Below are 12,963 nucleotides of genomic sequence, written 5' to 3' on the forward strand. Positions count from 1 at the left end.
GAGATGAAGAAACTGAGGACCACAGACTTCTTGGTGATTCAGAACCAGAGTTTGAATCAAAATTTGCCTGGCTCTCAGTCTCCTCTTTCTGGGGCTGGGAGGCTGGCAACTTGGGGCCCATTCACTGTAAGTCTACCCCCAAATTATCCTCCGGTGATGAGACCTGGGGTCCCTGCTGAGTCAGCACCACTGGGTGGCACAAACCTGACTCAGCCTGCAGGGGTCATGATTTGAAGGGGGAATCTCACCTCCGTGGGGGCTGTCTGGGGTCACTCCTCCTTGGAGCTGGATCCAAGGCTCTCTCCACACTCCTGCAGGATTATGCGAAGAGCGTGAGCGAACTGGGAACGAGAAGTTTATTCTGTTTGATTCCAACTTCCTTATGGGTGAGCTGCACCTCTCACTGGGGCCTCTGCCGGCTTTTCTTGCCTTCCCTTAAAGGTGATGGAGGCCTCTCCCAGCTGATGGTAGAGGCTGAGGGAGACCGATGGTGGAGGCTTAAGGAGATCATGGTGGGATGCAGCAGCACCGACCCGGGCAGCCTGAACCAAATTGGTCCTCAGGGTGTGGGCTCTGTCAGGCCGTTTCCATCCCTACTCTTCCCTTACTACGTGGCCCTTCCTCACCTCATACCCCCTTCTCAGCCCTTCTGGCTCTCTGAATTACTACAATCAACCCACTGCCCCTGCTCGATTCATTCAGCCCTGCCTCACCCTTTCCTCCCTCACCAACCTCTAGGCTAATGGAATAAACAACCCCTAGAAGAATAGCAGGGAAAAGGGTTTTCTTTCGCACCTGTTCCAAGCATCCTGCCCCTGCAACGTCTTGGATTTTTTTGTGGGGAAGTGGCTAAGCACCTAATTCTCTTTGTTTTTTTAAGCCACATTATTGTCATCAAAAGATTTGCCTCTACCTTTAAGAAGGCAGGTCCAGCCACCTGCCACCTCCCCTCCTGAGCCCCCGTGCACCCTTACGCTGTCTCCTCCTACTTATTCTTTGGGGGAAAGGCCTTTGGCAGCTGTGGGAGGGAGCTGCTTCCCAGCACTTGGCTCACTGTACTTGGAAGAGGGAGGCATAGCAGCCGACTGGTCTGGCTGTAACTGGTTAGTTTCCTCCACAGAGACCAAACCTTGCCATTGTTCATTTTGGGATTTTTGTTTATTTGTTTAAGATTTCATTTATTTGAGAGAGAAAGAGAGAGAGTGCGCGTGCACGAGTGTGGTGAGAGGGAGGAGAAGGCGGAGCAGAGGGAGAGGGAGAAGCAGGCTCCTCGCTGAGCAGGGAGCCGGATGCAGAGCTCAATCCCAGGACACCTGGATTACGACCGGAGCCAAAGGCAGACACTTAACCGACTGAGCCTCCCCAGGCACCCCTGGCTTTGTTCATTTTGTACAAAGCAAACACTTCTCCAGAAATGGCCCTCTTCTTTTAGTTTTCTTCCAAAACTCTTTCCCTAAAAGTTTCCTTTAGCTGTAGAAAGCTCTTCTGTTAAGAGAAAGAAAAGTGTTCTCTAGGAGAGAGGACTGTCATCCTGTCCTGCAGGCAGAGTCCTTCCTGGCCCTCTTGTCCCCTCCCTCCGCCCTGTGAATCCAGAGCAAGGATGGTTTGAGCCACTGTGCTGCCTTTTCTGATCCTTGTCAAACCTAATCTCACAACATCTTCTCCTGGAAGTGGGGGTCTTGGTACTTTGGGGCATAAATATGTTGGTTTAAGAAGCACCAGTGGCAAGAGCATAGATTCGAAGATGAAGGTAAGTCTGTCTCCTCACCCCTGGGCCGGCCCTTGTGTGCCCAGGTCCATGCGGAATCGGGTGACGGTCACAAAACGTAAATTGTTGGTGAACAAGAAATCTGGTGGTGGTCTTAGGAGTGCGGGCATGGAGGCTGTGTGGACTCCCTCCTTCACTTTGCTGGAGGGTGGCTTGGCTGTGGAGCTGGTATGCCCCCAGGCCTTTCCCTGGCTGTCTGCCATCTAAACGGGAAATGGGTGGGAAACTGAAGGGTGGGAAGACAGTGGTGTCCTTGAGCACACTGGGCCAGACCAGACAGGCACACGGGCCTTTGATTCCAAAGCATGGCAGGGCCACACACCGTCAACCGTCAGCCCTCAGGCCCACTCAAGGAGCCATGGTGAGGGTCACCAAGGACGGCAAGATGTCCAGATGACAGTTGCTCAAGCTTTGGGCTACACATTAAGTCCTTCCCCAATAGTGTCGCCCTTGGGCCAGTCCTCCTGGAGGGAAGAAGTCCCACAGAGTCCTCCACCCTCCTGAAGCAGTTGGACCCCAGTAGGGACCAGAGGGCACAGCACCTTGCCTCCCTCCCTGACCACACACTCATCTGCTATATTTGCTCTTCATTTAAACTTTTCCTTTAACCTTTAAAAGCATACATCCCAACTCCTGAATTTAGGTTCCCAGAGGAGCCTCCAATTTCTGGAGTTCATAGACATTTGGAAACACCCTAACCCTTTCCTTTGGGAGAGCTCTCTAGACTCCAAGCCATCCCGGTCATGTGCTTGTCTGCGGGGCTGCTTCACGACCCTGCCTTGACAATTGAGCCCTGCCCCACAGGTTCTATCCATCCCATGAGGCTGCACACTGTATGGCCAAGTCCAGGCCCTTCCCCAGTGCTCCCAGTTGGATTCTCTTCTATTTCTCCACTAGACTCTCACACGTCAGCTCAGGGTGCTTCGTGGCACCTGGTGTGTTGACAGCAGTGAGTTGACATGCTTGGGGATCGCTGGCTTGGACCCCAGGCGTGGGGGGCTGGGAGTGAGGCTGGTCTTCTAGGCAGGGAGCTCCCATCTTTTCCTGAAGCATGCACGCTTGACCCTGTGGACCTCAGAGTGGCTGGGTGCACCTGTGTGCACCTGTGAGCACCTTTGCACCTGTGAACAAAGCCCTTTTTTCTTCTCTGCCTGATTCCTAGACATGTGAGAGGACATCCAGCTCGTACAGCCCGAGGACACAGGATGTTTTATAGCTCTGAGTGTCAAACAGGTAGCGGGGTCCAGCATGTGACTCCACAGAGAGCCCCAATGGCAGCTGTGTGTGGTCACCCCCAGGAAATTCAGGCCCCCACTTAACGCTCATATGGAGAGAGAATAACCAAGGCCAGTGGTGTAAGGGAAAAGCACAGTGTCGCCCAGACCGTTGTCCCCATCCCAGCTGGCTGTGTGGTACACTGCTGAGCCTATTTCCTTGTGCAATAAAGATGAACCCTCACGGCATCTGTATCAAGATTAAAAGTCTGGGCATCTACGGCTGTATGCGACACAGCAAAGATTGTCCTTCAGTTGATGTGAGTGCCCTCACCCCCACTTAGGGGGTACCAAGGGGACATCACCTCTCGGCTCCATGATATGCACCTTCCACAAAGACTGAGAACTCACTGCTCGCCACCTTCCCTGCGATTCTAATTTCAGCAAGTCACAGCTCACTTGTGAAATAGCATCTCTCCCCCCCGAGTGTCTGTGCCCAGTGCAGAAACGCGAACAGCCCCCCTCTGCGGGGAGAAGTGTGAGATCCAGGCTCACACTCTTCCTGGGTAAACACCAGATCCTGCAGGAGAGATGGGTGGGGAGGCGCAGCTCGTCCCTGCATTGGGCTCAAGTTTAAGGAGCACGGATTAAGCACCTACTGTGTGCCAGGTGCTTTATCACATGGTGGTCCTCTGGGGGAACGCCAAGGTCCCCACTGACAGCTAAGGGAATGGGGGCTCCATGATGCTCTGATCTCGCATACAAGTGTGCAAGTCAGCACTGCCGGGGATCAAATCAGGTCTCTTTCCTTCTGCCACGCATCTCCTGATCAAGCTGGTGACGATTTCTGTCTCCCTCTGAGACAAACCAAGGCCATCCACAGATTCTTCCCTATCAGAGCAGGCTTCTCTGGGATCTTCCGAGCTATCCCGCTTCACAGGTGATCTGGGTGGTTCTGCTCCTGCTGTGTATTTTTAGGAACCTCACAGAAGTGACTCGTGCCTAAGACCTCAGCTAGGCAGCTCCCGCAAAGAATTCCGAACCGCAACCGATGAGTGACTGTGGGGAGGGCGGCCACACATGATCCGGAACAGGCAAAAAATAGATATGGCATTCCTGCCGTCAGCTGCGGCGGCCCACCTCCCGCCCGGCTCCCCCCACGGCACAGATCTGAGCCAGACTAACTGGAGGTTGTCTGAATCAGAGCAGGCAGAGTCCCGGGGTGTTCAGCCTGGGGAAGTGGACCTGGCTGATGTTCAGCTCGGGTGTCACTTTCCTTAATTTATTGTAAACTGTCCTGTGGGCAGAGCTGGGCGTGGATGCCACCGAACTCACACCCTTTGTTTTCCCCTCCCTGCTAGGTCTTTGCTGCGAAAGTTCTCAACCTTGTCTTGCCAAACCTGTCCCTGGGCCCAATTGACTCCAGTGTGCTCTCTCGGAATAAGACGGAGGTGAGTCTTTCTGAAAACCTGGGGGCACCTGGGTGCTGCTGAGGGACTGAAGGCAGCAGCCCTGTGGGAAAGCTGAGTGATGGCTCCGTCCCTTTCCCTGCGTGAAGTGATGGGGACATGAAGATGCGCGAGGTGCCGTGTAGCTTCAGAATTAGGCGGGAAGGGACAGGAGCAAATCAGAGGAAATTGTGTGAACCAGCGAGGTCTCTTGTGGCCGCAAGTGAAAGAAACCCAACTCAAAGTGATTCAAGCAAAAAGAGGTATTTATTGATAGATGGAACTAAAACCTTCAGGCATGGCTAGATCTAGGGACTCAAAAGTCTTATGCACCATCCATCTCTCCCCAGCGCTCCAATCCCCTGGCGTGGCTTCACTCCCAGGCAAACTTTCCCAGAGTGGAAGCAAAGATGGCCACCAGCAGCTTTACCTAAGCAACCCCAGCAGAAAAACAGTTTGTTGAAAAGCCAACAAACATCTCAGGGCTGATTTTTATTGGCATACTGTCCAGGCCTGACTTACTGTCCAGGAAAAACCATGGTGTTCACCCCACCCAACCTCATGGGTTCAGTGTATAGAGGGGCAGTCCCTAGAGGACTCATTGGGATGAAGGTAACAGATTGAACTCAGATTGAACTACGTCCATGGCTTGGGAGGTGGGAGCTAGTGCTGGAGCTGGAGGGAGTTCAGAGGAAGAGGGTTCCTGGCAATGGTAACTGTGCTGATAAAGACCTGGCATGAAGGGAGGATGGCCCATTTGCAGACCAGTCAATAGCTCAGTTTGGCCACAGCAGAGAGGGCAGCAGGTGACCGGCAAGGGGTGAACTGAGGTCAGATCACAAGGCACCTCGTGAACCCCTTCTCCTAAGAGCCGCTGCCCTGCCAGAAATCCATCACAGCCCCCCAAGCAGAGCTATTACCTTCTTACCTTCTGTAAGAGCAAAACCAGCCGAAAGGAGCTCAGAAAAGGCCAGGTGGCTTTGAAAGAAAGAGGCTGGGAGGTTGTACCATCTGGTTAATGTCACCACCTCCAGGACCAGGCACCAAGGTCAGCAAGGAGAAGAGGTCAAGGTCAACTCATGTACCTGAGATACTGGGTCTGAGTATAGTCCCAAACCCCAGAGATTTGGATTGGTCCATTAAGAGACTGCTCAGTGAGCCAGTGCACTTCCCATCCTGCACCTTGTATTCCGCCTTTGACTGGGTGCCGGCCAGGTGCTGGGAGCTCACCTGCCACACGGCAGCCCCAGGCTGCAGGTGAGCACATGGAGACGCCACAGATCTGTCACAGGGACCTAGCCTGATCTAGGTCTCAGACCTAGCCTGAGAGCGTAGGTGGGTGTGCTCTTCCACCTGGTCTATCTGTGGGGGCAGGGACCCTGGTGGGCTTATAGCCAGCAGATAGGAGGCAGCCCTGGGCATCTGGAAGACACCTGAATTATCTTCAGCATTAAGCAAATCACTTTGCTACTCTTCTGCCTCAGTTTCCCCTCTTGCCTTAGGAATTGGAAACCATGGAATCACTGACTTCCCAAGACCCCTGGAAAATGGAGTGGGGTGCTTGCTCTGGTATTCCAGTGGCCTTTCTGGGTTTCCTCAGGACCTGGGCACTCAGGTTGTAGCTTCATTATAGAATGTGACCTCCTGGCCCTCTGAGTCACTTAGAGGATGGACAACTAAATGGTGATCAGCCTTAATGGGAAGAAGTGTTGACCAGAGGTCTGACTCCCAGACAGCTGAGGGCCACCTGTTTGTAAATGACACCAGCAAGAGACCCTAGGGGATGGCGGGGTCTGTAGGCAACCACCCCCCACCTCTGGGATGTTCCATCTGCCCTAGTCATCCACGTTCAATTGAAATTTTTAATTCATTTTAAAAACCCACAGTGCCTCCCAAAGCCAAACCTTGGGGCCAAATTTGACCCACTGGGATCAAAGAATATTTGAGAAAAGACAAAAAATTTCATTTCCAAAGGCCAATCTATATAGCGAAAAGGCACCACTTTAGGACCCAGAAACACAAAAGCCAAACTCGTGCTATTCGATCTAATACTGATGATGTGTGTGAACGAGGTCGACATTAACCCCATTTCACAGATGAGGAGATTGAGGCTCAGGGATTAAGCAGGGTTTTATGTGCGGAGAGGCACACCTCATCAGGACCAGAGCTGAACCCATCTGATTGAGAAGCCCACGCCTGCTGGCCTCGCCCCAGCCTCTATCGACAATCCCTAAGCTCTTTCCTGTCTTACAATAGCTGGCCTGTGGGCAGGATTCACTTTGTGACAGAGGCCCGAGGGGGCAGGGTCTCCTCCACCTGCTGGCGTCCTGAATAATGGCTTGAATGTGCAATCTCTAGTAAAACCAATTATCTTTGTCTCAGCTGTGCTGGCACAACAATAAGGAAGAGAGAGAGAGAGAGAGCCCACTCCCTTTGACATCTTTCGGATGAAACGTCCAGGTGCAAATTCAAATTGTTTATCTTTCCACCTGAAGGTACTTGGGCATAAAGGCAGGGGGGGAAAAAAGATAATGAAGTTCCAAACCCTCTTTGTTTAAAAGGAGCAAATTTCAGAGCTTTTATCTCATTTTTGAGATCATGGAAAATTCCACTGAAGGCCTTACAGAAACCAGGAGTCGTGTGAGCACAGAGCAAAGCAGGCTCTTCCCTCCCTGCTCCGTCCAGCCCGCACCCCGCAGCTGCGCACCCTCATTTCTCAGGTTTCTGAGTGGTCAAGCTGAAGGGGTGATTCTTTAGAAATGCTAATCCATTTCCCTGCTGGGAAACTCAGAGGAAAGGAGGTAGCCAGTCAGCCTGAAGGCTGGACTCCAGTTGAAATAAACAAGGAGCAAGAGTTTCCATTCCTCCACGGAGAGAATCGGCCCCTCGCTCCTCACTGCTCTGAGACTCCCTTTGAACATTCTGCTGAGCCTTAAAAATAGCAACGCCCAGGGGGAAAATATGTTCAGAAAAGGCACCTCCCCGGATCTAACATCAGGGTGTCTTAAGGCACATCTTTAGCTAAGATATTTCTCACGGAGCCCTGCAGTTATAAAAGCCCCAAAAAGAAAAGAGACATTCGCCTAACAAGCTCACTAAAGCAGGACCCGGTGGAAGGGGCCGCAGGCTCTTGGAAGGTCTGGAAGTCTGTCTGTGGGGAAGCAGGCGGCTCTGAGTGTCAAAAGCCCAACGTGCATCTGGGCTTTGCTGTGGCAAGTGTTCTCACAAGCCACCCAGGCCTGTCAGCATGACACCCTTTACTCACAGCACCACGGCACGGTCACTAGCCAGCCCACAGAGACACGTTCTCCCAGGAGGTGCGAAGCCTCTGGGAATACAGCCCAAAATGCCTTATAATTGTCCTGACACCAGCCAGTGTGCAACGGTCGTAGCCTTCTTCCGAGTCACACCTGGAGCCCTTGTATCCCGCCACAGCTCCCAGATGCCAGCTTGCTACCAGTCTCTGGATCTGTGCAGCATGGGCGCAGAGAGGGCAAGTCACTTCCCCAAGGACACACAGCTACTAAGTAAGGATTTGAGCCCAGATCTCTCTACTCTGAGCCAAGTGCCCTTGGCACAAAAATCTTGAGAACAAAGAAGTTGCCACTTGGGCAGTTTTTTTGTGTTTGTCTACACATTTAGCATCCTTGACCAGAACTCTGGAGTGCTGATATGGTCACCATACCCCCCGCAGTCGTGGGGGTTTCACAATGGGATGAATCCCTCCCACTCTGAAAAGCCTCAAATGTTCTAAATAGTTCTCCAGCCAAGGATGTTGGGGCAAGAGGTGAAGGGAGGAGGTTGCTGACGATCTCCTCACACCCTCAAACCACAGATAACCCCCCAAATCCACACGTGCAGAAGACCCTGCTGTCTCTGAGCTCCATCCTGCCTGTGGAGCAGGTGGAGACTGGGAGGAAGGCCGGGCTGTGATTCTGATCATCCCCTCTGCGAGGGGCATCCACTGTGTGTACATGGAGGCGATTTATCTTCGGGACCACGTCTGTTTTCTATAAATATGCTGGCTGCCCTCCAAGCACATCCTGGCTGCCGGCGCTCCTGCCAGTGGGGCCATATGGTGGGTTCCAGGCACCCGGATTGCTGTTAGCGGTGGCCAGCTCTCTTCCTTTCGTTCCTCCTGGGGGTGGGGGGCGCCGCCCCAGACCCCTGCCTGGCATTTCAGAGGTGCCCCCAGGCTGAGGATGAGGCTCCCTTGCCCCTCTTGCCCGCGTGACTCCCACCCCCTCTGTGAGGAGGCCCTATCTGCCCAGGGCCCTCGGATGGCTCCCGCCTGGGTTTGGAAAGCTTGGCCATCACCGAGGCTTTTGACTAATTGTCCCCACAGCTAAAGATAGGCCCAGCCTCCCACTCTGTCCCCAGGACACAGCCTCCCACAGAAAACCCCTCTGAGAACTGGTTATTAACTTTCCAGTATGCCCGGTTTGGTTAGCTGATTTTATTTTGTGATTCTCCATCATTCCTAGCTCACGTGCCCCGCAGAGGACTTGTCTGTTTGAAGTAGCTAATAATTTACTAACACCTTAAAACAAAACAAAACAAAAAAACAGGCTGTTAGAATGTCTCTTGGAATGTCTGTGTCCTTATGGGAGTGCCCAACAGGGAGCACAGGGCTTGGTCTAGCTTGGTCCTGGGCCCTTGCACACGAGGGGTCCACGCACCTGACCCACTCCACCCCCTCGCATGCTTGCTGCCCACCTTCTCTGCCTCTCCTTCTGCTCTCCTTCTGCCACCAACTCTGAGAGAGGCAGGTTCCTCTGGGCAGCAGCTCAAACGGCAATGGACAAGCCAGTGAGTTGGCAGGGAGACCGTCAGGGGTCGTCCCAGCTGCCAGCTAGACCAGAGACCACGGGGTGCTCTCCCTGCCCTGCGGCTTCTCTCCCAAGTACCTTCATGGGATCCAAGAAGAAAGAAGCCACGCGCTTGGCTAGTTTCACATGGGAATAACCCTGGGCCTCACTCTCTCAGAACACACTCAATTACCTCGAAGCCACACAGGAGCTAAGATCTGGACCCCCATTCACATGAGGATGCAGCCAACTTGCCAAGCCTTGGCATGAAATGACCTAGGCACACACTAACCCTGAATAGTGGACTCTGCCCACAGGGGTCTCCCTGCCGCAGGCCTACCTGAGGGATGTTTGGCTTCCACTGGCAAAGGGAAACCAAATAAAGAACCTAAAAACTGGGAGTGTGGGGGAAATGACCTTTGTCCTCCAACTTTAATCATGGAAAATTGCAGATCTACAGAAAAGTCCCCGTGGTAGTACAAGCTCTCCCATAGACTCTTCCCCGACATCCACCAACTGGAAATATTCCTCTGTGCTTGTTGAATCAATGCTTAAATATGAAAATATCAGTATGGATATCTATTTTATCTCTTTAAAAATTTATGGTGGTACTATATACAGAACATAAAATTTACCATCTTAACCATTTTTACATGTATAGATCAAGGGCATAAATTACAGTCCCAGTGTTATTCAGCCTTAACTACCACCATCTCTAGAACTTTCTCATCTTCCCAAACAGATACTCTGTCCTGAGTAAATAGTAATTCTCTGTTCCCCGTCCTCTCCAGGCCTTGGCAGCCACCATCCTACTTTCTGTCACTAGGAACTAGACTATTCTAAGGCCCTTGTATGACTGTGACCATATAGTAGGTGTCCTCTTGTGACTAGCTCATTTTGCTTAGCACCATTTCTTTAAAAAACTCATTCATGCTGTAGCAGGTGTCACAACCATCTTTATAGGGTGGGATAATGGGATAATAGTCCATAGTACACACAGACCACGCCTTATTAATCCATTTGTCCATCGATGGACGCCTAGGTGGCTTCCACCATTTGGTTACTGTCAATGATGCTGCTGTGAACATGGGTGTGCAAATATCTCTTCGAGACCCTGCTTTTGATACTTTTGGGTTTATGCATTTCCCTAATGGATAATGATGTTGAGTATCTTTTCATGTGTTTATCAACTATTTCTGTATCTTCCCTGGAGAAGCGTTTGTTCAAGTTCTCTTTCCTTTTTTAATTAGGCTTTTTATGTTTTGTTGTTGTTGAGTTGTAGGAGCTCTTTTTCTATTCTAGATCCTAATGCTGTATATTATTTGCAAGTATTGTCTCGCATTCTGTAGCTTGCCTTTCTACTATGTTGGTAGTGTTCTTGGATGCACAGAAGGTCTCCATTTTCATATGGTCCCATTTACCTACTTTTTTCTTATGTTGCCTATGCTTCTGATATCATATTCAAGAAATCATTGCCCAGTCCAGTGTCATAAATTGGATACGCTGTTTTGGCTGAACCTTTTGGAAGTTACATTGCAGACACCAGGATCCTAAATTCCTGAATACTTCAGCCTGTGTTGCCCAAGAGGAAGAAACCAGAAGGAGGATATTTACACGTAACCCCATGCCATTATCTCACGCTGGAAAAGTGATAGGAATTCCCTACCCCATCGTCTAGCTACACCATATTCTGATTTCCTTAGTTGCCTCCAACTTTTGATTTTAAGACTCATGATCACATATCTTGCTATTTTGTGACCAGCCGTTAGGGAGTTGGTCTTGTGAGATCTCTGTAATGCTTTCTTATTCCCCTTACCATTTAGTCGGTCCCCGGGCCTCTGAAAAGGTGGCTGTGGCCAATGTGACTGGGTGGTGAATATGGTGGCTGCTTTTCCCCTTCTTTTGGTGACCACTCAGTAGCTGTGTCTGGATTTTGGGGGTCACAGTTCAGGGAGCCCCACTCCAAAGGAACGAGCAGGGCTGTTTGTCTATATCACTCATGCTGGGTTTGTGCAAACCACCTGCAACCACAGGCCCAGGGTCATGACCTGCCAGCCCAGCTCATGACTCCAAAAGGCAGAGACCAGAATGTCCACGAGTTCAAGCTTAATAGAAAAAGTAATTCTTGGGAAAGAATGTTTAATAATTCATATATTTCTGATTAAGTGGTAACTCATCCACAAAAGCTGATCCCAATTAATCCTTTTTATAACCACAATGGAATGGAAGTGTCCTTATTTCTGGTGGTTCTTGGCTAGTTTAAGAACTTCAAGCACCAAAGTTGGGCGCCCACTCCAGTAGTCATAGCCTTGGGCATCCTGGTGAACAGGGCTTGCCTTCAGTCAACTGAGTTGGGGAGGCTTTGTGCCAAGTTAGGCAAGACCCCTGCCTCCCCTCTGCCATCCTGCAGATGGTGTCATGTGGGTCTGAGCCCCGAGGGAGCCCCCCCCCCCCCGATCCCCTTCGGCAGCCTGTGAAGGAAGGCAACCTCTGTGGCCCACCAGGTCACTTCATTATCTCTCAGGCCTGGAGGTTTCTTGTCCTCACCAAGGACCCACCCCTTCCTTCTCTGGGGAGGGCCACCTCCACAACTCCTGGCCATCTTTGTGCACAAGACCCACTTGTACTTTCTCTTCTCTGGACAGGGAGCCTAGCCTGGTGAGTGGTTAAGAACGCTTATATGGAGCCCAGTGGCCTATGTTCTTATCCTGGCTCTGCCCCTTACTTGCTGTGTAACTTTGGGTGAGTCACCTAGCCCCTCTGGGCTTCGGGCTCCTCACGTACAGAATGGCCTAATAACACTAGTCGCTGCATAGGGTTCCTGAGAAGTTTCTATGAGCAAATACAAGAAAAGCACTTAATATAACATCTGGGGCAGAGTTAAGGGCTCAGTATGTGAGTTATTTTTAATATAATTCTAATCAAGAATGAATTCAGCTTTTCATCACAGAACTGATTTTCTAAAAATAGGTCACGAGAGTTGACGATAGGGGTGGGGCCCAGAATTTGCTCGACCAAAAGTTTAAGAAAACTCCCAGCTGTGGATTGCAGCTATATTTACTGTGCTTTGGGGCAAAGTTTTCTTCCCACAGGGACACTATGTGCAGAAGTCAGAAGTCCCAGTGGCCACATCCCTCCCTGACTGTCAAGTTCAACCTTGCTAACAGCCCTCAGAGCCTCAGAAAACAGCGAGGGGCTAGAGGGTCACTAAACACACCTAGGAGGCCAGGAAAATACTCTCAGCTTATCAGACTTATAACCCAAGGAGAATCTTTGAGGTCCCCTCTACAGGGAAACTGAGGCCCAGGAAGAAGAAGGGCCTCATCCGAGACCTCGTGGGTTGGGGTCTCTGAAGCAGACCCTGTTCTGCTCCAGCAAAGAGTGGTTCTCCTCTCCTTGCTTCCCAGTGTCAGACTCAGATGCCACCCACACATCATCTCCACCGCTGTGGCCCAGACACTGGGCTTGGCACTAGGGCTTTATCATCTCACTGAATCTCCCAAGGCACTTCTACCATCATCCCATTTCACAAGATTAGCAAACTGGGTCTAGGAGAGAAGAGCCTTGTCCAGATCACATAGCTAGGAGGTATCAAGGTTGGTAGGCCTCACTCCTCTAGTCTTCCTTATGTTGTTCTGAGACTTCAAGTTTCAGCCAGTGGAGGTGCCCCAGGGGTCATTTGTCTGGAGCAGGAATTCAGTCCCTTGGACTCAGATCAGCCTCTG

At 51.2% G+C, this 12,963-nt stretch overlaps 1 protein-coding gene across 3 annotated transcripts in view; it reads left to right on the top strand.

Annotated features, from left to right (window-relative positions):
* Positions 1-12,963, top strand: part of MGLL (monoglyceride lipase) — a 225,868-nt gene that overhangs the window by 202,741 nt on the left and 10,164 nt on the right. For all 3 annotated transcript variants that reach the window (XM_059161919.1, XM_059161918.1, XM_059161917.1), the window contains exon 6: positions 4,344-4,433. In XM_059161919.1, coding sequence (XP_059017902.1) covers positions 4,344-4,433 — 90 coding nt within the window. The remainder of the gene's footprint in view (positions 1-4,343; positions 4,434-12,963) is intronic.

This window comes from Mustela lutreola, chromosome 2, assembly GCF_030435805.1.
Source record: "Mustela lutreola isolate mMusLut2 chromosome 2, mMusLut2.pri, whole genome shotgun sequence".
Taxonomy (NCBI): domain Eukaryota; kingdom Metazoa; phylum Chordata; class Mammalia; order Carnivora; family Mustelidae; genus Mustela; species Mustela lutreola.